This window comes from Oreochromis aureus, linkage group 7 (genome assembly GCF_013358895.1).
Source record: "Oreochromis aureus strain Israel breed Guangdong linkage group 7, ZZ_aureus, whole genome shotgun sequence".
In the NCBI taxonomy this organism is placed as follows: domain Eukaryota; kingdom Metazoa; phylum Chordata; class Actinopteri; order Cichliformes; family Cichlidae; genus Oreochromis; species Oreochromis aureus.
In genome coordinates, this window is record NC_052948.1 from 37312278 (window position 1) to 37319389 (window position 7112).

Sequence of the window (7112 nt, forward strand, 5' to 3'; positions counted from 1 at the left end):
AAAACCAACTGCGTCTGGTTTGATCTGTTGCAACTGCTGTAAATGATTAGCAGAAAGACAGCAAAGTACATCATCCTCACATGTTAGCTCTATTTCAAATGCAGTGCTTAATGCAGTATTTTTTTCCCCCCCAAGTGTGTATTAAAGCATTTAAAGAGTTTTGGGGGGGGGGGGATACTTTTGAGTAAATTTACATGCCTAAGAAACATTCAGGAATGAGATTTAAGATTAGTTTATTTAATAACCATCTCCACAATAACCAACATTCAGAAGTAGCATCATCACAATATTTCATATCAGGATACAATGATAGAATCAGACACAAAGGCTATAGTCTACACCAGTTAAGAACCAAATGATGAACCAGATAACTGTAGTGAATAATTTTCTCTTAAGATAATTAGCAAATCAAATTATTCAAAAGACACGTTTGATGCATTACAACACAATAGAAAATTATTTTCACAAGGCACATTTATTGAACAACAATGGGACTGTCTTGCATGCAAATAGTCCCATGAGATAAAAGCAGCATTGAAGTTACAACTATCACAGTTTAGTGGTAAACGCGTTAAGAGTACCTGATGTAACAACGATCGTACAGGACAATTATTGCTGTATTTATTGCTTTAGTAAAATTTTATTATGTGCATTTGTCGTTATAGATGCATATTCAAGCAGCATATGGACAGTAATCTCTTCATTCATGCTTGCATTAAATCATCCTGTTAAGGAGTAGTTTGCATAATCTGTGGTATTGTAAAAGGGGAAAAAAAGCCATCTTGTGTAATGGTTCAGTGTTTTGATCAAAATACTTCCTGTTCCCTGAAAACGCATACCTAATTACTGGCTTTTAGAAGGTCCCATCAGATGTTTTATAAGAGCTAGTCTGTTAGGGAATTGTGTTGCTGGAAGTTTTCATCACCTGTATACTGCATCTAGGTTTATACTGGAATAAATCTGGTTGAAATTTCATGTTTCCAAGTCTTATATTAGTAAAATGATGTTTAAATGATTTAAAACTGTAGAAGTCAAAGCCATTCTCAGGAGAATTGGTATGTGGGAAACAAAGACACACCACAAGGCTCAAGTTTGACATTTTTGCTTGCACAAATAATAAAGGAAAAAAAAAAAAAAAAAGAAGAAGAAAAAAGCTAAAGAGCATTTTACTTCAATAGACTAATGAATTTAACACTAAAAGATCATTTATCGTTTCTGCTATAAAAATTGGAAATTTGCAATCTGAGCAAGTAGAAATAGTTTCTTTCAACCAAAATTAGCCCAGTTTGAACCGATACTTTTGTGCCCCAAATTTAATCACAATGTTTTATCAATTTACTGACAAACATAAACGCAACTTTACCTGGTCGTGAACACAGTTTGAATATCTGGTGCACCTGCTGATCTCAAACTGCAGCATTTTCAACAAATCTTTTACAATAATCCCCACCATTTGTGCACAAGCAGGTCGTCTCCATAGCCCGTATCCAGGAGGCGGTTTCCACATTCTTCCCAACGACACACCTCACCCTTGTCCATCACCACAAACTTCCACTCCACAATGCTCTCTGCAGGCAGGCTGACAACAGTGGCCCAATTCCCATCCTTGGCTCTCTCGAGCGGGATGAATTTCTTCCAGTTCCCCAGCTCTTGCTGGCTCCCCGTGATGGCCACCTTCTGGTTTGGTGAGTGGGTGAGATAATGGATGCGGAAAGTCACATTGACTTTCTGGGGCATGGGCTGGACTGCCACAACCTTTTTGCCATTTTCATGAACAGGGGAAAGCGGGATAGCCTGTTTCACATCATTCAAGGAAAGAGATGCATCTGCATCTACACAAGTAGCACCTGTGACAGACGCACCTGGATGGTCATCTTCAGTAGAAACTGGGTCAGGTTGTGTGTGGTTTTGGGCAAAAGGAGGGACAGACTGGTTCATCCAGGGAAGAACTTGGTAGTTTCCATCTGTGATCCATTCATTATTGTCCATAGTTGCCTCCATGATACTGATTTCAGTCTTTTCATAGTCCTCTTCCTCCTCTTTCTCTGCCCTTTCCATCTTCTGATTGATTTCAACAACCTTGATATCAGCCTTCATGTCTGTTTTCACTGCGAGCTCATCGGTTAAGCTAGTAACGTTGGCTGTCATCTGCTCCATAGCCTGGTCCATCTCTCTATAGTAGCGATCCTCAATTTCATGTCCCAAAACGTCTTCATTGGCTACTAAAGAACTGTCATTAGCCCAGTCGATTTGCTCAATGAGGGGCTGCTGGGAAAAAAATGATGGGTAAGACCTGGATACCACATTTGCTAGATCTTCATTCATGGCAGATTGAGCCTCATCATCAAGGAGGCTGTTCTGAGCCTCAGTGTGCTTTTCGAACTGTGCATCACCTTTTACTGCGAGTGCCACATTTTCAGTTGGCATGTCATACTCATTGATAACATCTGGCAAATCAGGGCTGACAGTCATGCTTGAAATTCCACTCTCACCACCAAGACCAGAGTATGACCAAGTCGGCTCACTTTGCTCAAAAGAGGGCAGGTGAATCTGAAGTACAGGAAGTTTACCGTCCTCAGATGTGACAGGAGCAGCCCCACTGGTGACTCCCAGAGCTTGGGAAATGTCATCTTCATTTATGTTGCTTTGTGGTTGCTGTTGATCTGATGACAAGCTGGAGATTTCCCCAATGCCAGAGTTTTGGGCCTTTGCATAATTTACTACACTGCTAGAATCACCATTATCAGTGTTTTCAGGCTCAATCATCTGGTTCAAACAGGGCAGGGTGGTGTCCAGTACCACACTTGAAGGATTACTTTCTTCATCACGTGAGGCAATATCCTCAGCTGTGGGCATTTCCCCTTTTGTTATACTGCTTGGGCTATCATCACCATTTATGTTTTCTGGCTCAAGCATCTGGTTCAAACAGGCCAGGGTGTGGTCCAGTACTACACTTGAAGGATTACTTTCTTCATCACGTGAGGCAATGTCCTCAGTGGGTACTTCCTCTTTTACATCACTGTCTTGATCGCAGGCAAGCTCACTTTCATTGTTTTGTTCAGCCAGTTGTAGCAGGTGACTGTTGAAGTTTAGATCCGCTGAATCACTCACATTGTCTTCATCTGCATTTTGTTGAAAGGATAGCATCACCTCATGACACTGGCCCTGTAGCTTGGTTACTTCAACAAACACTGTGGAGCTGGTCTCAGCTTGTTGAGAAGTCAGTTGGTCATCTACCAACTCCTCATTTGCCTCCTCACCACCACTTTTCTTTTCTTCCTCTGGAAAATGTTGATTGTTGCTATAATCATTAGAGAAATCAGTGACACCTTGGAGATTGTTTTCGTCAAATTTCACATCTTTGAAATAACAGATGGAAGCAACAGGTACTTCTTCAATATGAACGATGGGTTCTTCCAAGTTGGCCTCTGTGCTCTTTGAAATGTCCAGAAGGTTTTCCTCCTCTTGACTGGCCTCCTTATTCGACACATCTATTTCAGTAGGCACATCATCATCGTGGCATTTTTCTTGTAATACCTAGATGCATAAAATATACATTTTTAATCTTTAGGTCTTAATGTTTCAGCCACACAACAGTTAGAAAAATATGAAGGATTACAGACCACCACCAAACTAGCATTTCAGTTAAACTAATGGAGAATATGTAAACTACATAGAGATTTTATCAAATCACTCACTTCCCCATTGCAAGTCTTTCCCCTAAGCTAACCTCTGAGACTGCACCCAAAGAGCCAAACAATCCAAGCACGAAACATTAGCTAATCATGTGGCAGTGGCAAAGCTGTTTATGTTTGCACTCTTGATTGATCCAAAAATGAAGCCAGAATGTTTTGAAATGCTTTACAAGCAATGTTTTGGGTCAAAGTCAAAATGTGTTGGTTTTTTTTTTTTTTTGAATTTTTTTTTTTTTTAAACTGCCCGTCATTGGGGAATCTATGCATGTGGTCCTTCTGTTCAACCACAGAAAGGGCTGGTGAACTGAGGCATTCAGATAGGGGCTTTACCAAAGGGAAAAACAAAACCCCAAAACATTCAAAATGGCTGCCAAGTCACACCATCACTTTAGCAAAGCTAGCCACTTCCCCACGTTTGACCAATACAGAGCAAAGAAAGATTAGATGTAAAGCCATCTATGCAAAACAGGCATAATTGCATTAAAGCTGAATCAGTTGTTATTTTGCCCGTGGGAACAAATGACTACAAATCCAGAAAACCCGAAGCAATATTAGTGTTCATGCTCAAGTTGGAGTTTAACTTCTTTAAATCTATGTTTGACTCGCACTTAAAAAAAAAAAAAATCCTGTTTGTTTTCAGACCCCAATATCTCACATTCAGTAAAAACAACCAATAATGGGTTGGTGATAATGTAAGGGTTCAAGACCTTTAACATTATTTCACCACCCACTGGTAGTCAACTTTCATTGTCATTAGCTGCTGGGCTTCTAATCAATGGTGCCTGCTGTTGCTGGGATCTAGACAGAAGGGTAACTGAACAATAGAATATATGTGCCATGGCAAAATTTCATGATCAGTGGTACTCCAGGACAATCATTCATTTACCGAAAGTGCATTTAATTGTGGCAAAATATGCTTAAATTTGTAAAGATAACCGCTTACCTTCATTTCCTCTTTGTGGCTCTGTATCACCTCATTTTCACCTTCCTCGTCAGCATCCTTCATAGTGCCATTTGTGCCATCAGTTTCCACATCAATTTCAGCACCTTTGTCTTCCTCCTCTGCATGCAGCTCTGCTACCTGCTCCACTGAAGCACTGTGCTTGTTGTCTTGCACCGAGTCACCTTTGGGTTGACGGTCAGACGGCGGTTTTTTCTCAGCAGTGAGACGCCGATGCCTGATTTTAAGAGCAGTATCCTCCACATCTAAAGAGCCTTCACCTTTCACAACTATGACATCAGAGGAGAAAGAGACGCACAAACACACACACACACACACACTGAATATTAAGTTTATTTTTATTCATTTGTAAAATGTACTGAATCTGACTTGCATAATCTAGATCACTTCATACATTTTAGTCAGAGTTGATGAGAAGTGCCCCAAATTACAGCACTCTAAAAATTAAAGTCATTACTAATCACTGGCAGTCATTTTAATAAAATGGAATATTAATATTTGGCAGGATGAGTAGCTTGTACTTGACAAGTTTCTTAACGATCAGACATAAGTCAGACAAGATGATTATGTATGTATGCATGCATGTTTTGCTGGAACTTATCAATTTTTCCATTCTTCATGAAATAAACAGTCTTAAAAGTAATCAGCACAGTTCTTTAGCCATAACCTCTTGCAAAGCCTCAGTCAATTGTATCTCAGTTTGAGTGTTTCTGCACCAAATGTTAAAACACAGACTTCTTCTAGACAAATTTCTCGTTTCTCGTGCCCATTCATTTTGAGATATCACGGTGCTTCCTCAATGAGGAAAAAAAAAAAAAACAACTACAATTTTGTGATGGGAAAAAAAAAAAAAAAAAAAAGACAAAACACTGAAAGTACTTGAAGACACGTTTAAACTCCAGTATTATTCCTGCAGGAACAATTCATATAAAAGGCGAGACCCTCCAACGTTGTCCCTTCTGGGTGTTATCTTACTTTAAGCTACTAATGCAACAATGTGTGAGGAGCCTTTTTCAATTTTGTAATAATAATCATTATAATATTGATAACATTTTTTTTAAAAATAAAAAGACTAATTTTGGACATCTGCCCGAGATTTTCGCTTTTAGCGCTAATCTTTTGTATTAAACATAAATTCAAACTGGTTTCCTTAGCCGTGACTGTGACAAGGCTAGACACCAGTATACTGTGAGCTGTAGTCCATTATGGGCTGCTTATAGTGTTGTATTTCAGAAAGAAAGGGGAGGACGCTCGGTTTTGACGTCTGTGCGCACGCAGCTTAAGCTGAATCTACCACCAAAGCTACAACATAATAATATAGATCATGTTATACGTAAATTCCCGCACTAGTAAACTGCAGCAGCTCGCAGCTTTTAACGTTTCATCCGAATCTGTTACCTGTTGAGTCCCCCGAGATGCGCAAATCCTCCGGGCTCGGCTCCGGCTCCGGCGGTATAAGCGTCTCCGCTCCGGCGTCCCTGCTGTCACCGTCGGTGCTTGTGGCTCCGGCTGTGGCCTTTCTCCGCTTCCCCCTCACGGTTCGGTAGATGATGAAACCCGCCACCACGGACACCATGGCTATCACGGCCAGAGCCACGGCTGGGCCGTGCCGCCCGATCATACAGAAAAGCGAGGCCAGATCCACGCGTCTCTCCAAAGCCACGGTGTTGCTATTTTTCAACGGCATTACAATCTGTAATTAGAAGAAGAATGGCCCGTTCTGCTTTAATATCTGTTTAAAGGCCCTGTTGCAAGCTGACGCTGTTAAAAACTCACCACGCTCTCCCTTCCACGTTTCAAAGTGTAGTGACCTCTTGAAGCTACCAAGCTGTGAACGGCTGCAGGTGCGAGCTGCTCATTGGCTGATTGGATCACGGGAGCGCAGAATTCATTGATAAAACGCAGACGAACCACTGCACACGTTCGTCGCTGCACACTTGAAGTCGGAGATGACGGGGCGGGCTGATAGGATTTAGTGCCACTGCGGGGGGGGGTGAGCAATATTATTTGATGAGACTATGTGGAAAGCCTGGGTCTGTATTTAATAATATTTCTCCTTCATAACAAGTGTACATTTCTGGGGTCAGTGGCTCTTTTTTAAGACTTATGACAGAAATTGATATAATTAATTGAGCTTTCCGTCACATCTTCCATATCTGAACGAGAGTCCATGAGCTATAATGAGACCGGTGAAACGTGCAGGCCAACGTTATTGATCTTGTTACACGATGTCACCAGTGACCAGAAATAGTCGTGTTCTGTGTAAAAGTTATAGGTGTTACCTAATAGTAATAAAAAAACGAACTAGTACATCAAAAAACAGTTAGGTGACTATATAAATAACGTACAAAATTGTATAAATATGGTGCTCTATTAAAAAAACCGTTATTATATTACAAAAACCCTGAGTAGCAGCTCCACCTAGTGGAGAAATGGGGAAATGACCAGAAACTTCA

The 7112-nt window shown here is 40.7% G+C and overlaps 1 protein-coding gene across 1 annotated transcript; it reads right to left on the reverse strand.

Annotated features, from left to right (window-relative positions):
• Positions 1 to 216: 216 nt before the first annotated feature.
• Positions 217 to 6666, reverse strand: stbd1 (starch binding domain 1). The gene is made up of 4 exons (XM_031753213.2): positions 6433 to 6666; positions 6055 to 6349; positions 4639 to 4925; positions 217 to 3537 (listed from the first exon to the last, which is right to left on the reverse strand). The coding sequence occupies exons 2-4, from the start codon at positions 6341 to 6343 to the stop codon at positions 1435 to 1437; spliced, it is 2679 nt and encodes an 892-aa protein (XP_031609073.1). The 5' UTR covers positions 6344 to 6349; positions 6433 to 6666; the 3' UTR covers positions 217 to 1434.
• Between the last annotated feature and the right edge of the window lie 446 nt (positions 6667 to 7112).

Coding starts and splice junctions, on each gene's coding strand:
- stbd1 (XM_031753213.2), bottom strand. CDS start 6,343: ATGCCGTTGAAAAATAGCAACACCGTGGCTTTGGAGAGACGCGTGGAT. Junction 4,926..6,054: donor CATCTCGGGGGACTCAACAG/GTAACAGATTCG, acceptor CTGATGTCATAG/TTGTGAAAGGTGAAGGCTCT. Junction 3,538..4,638: donor GCCACAAAGAGGAAATGAAG/GTAAGCGGTTAT, acceptor TTATGCATCTAG/GTATTACAAGAAAAATGCCA.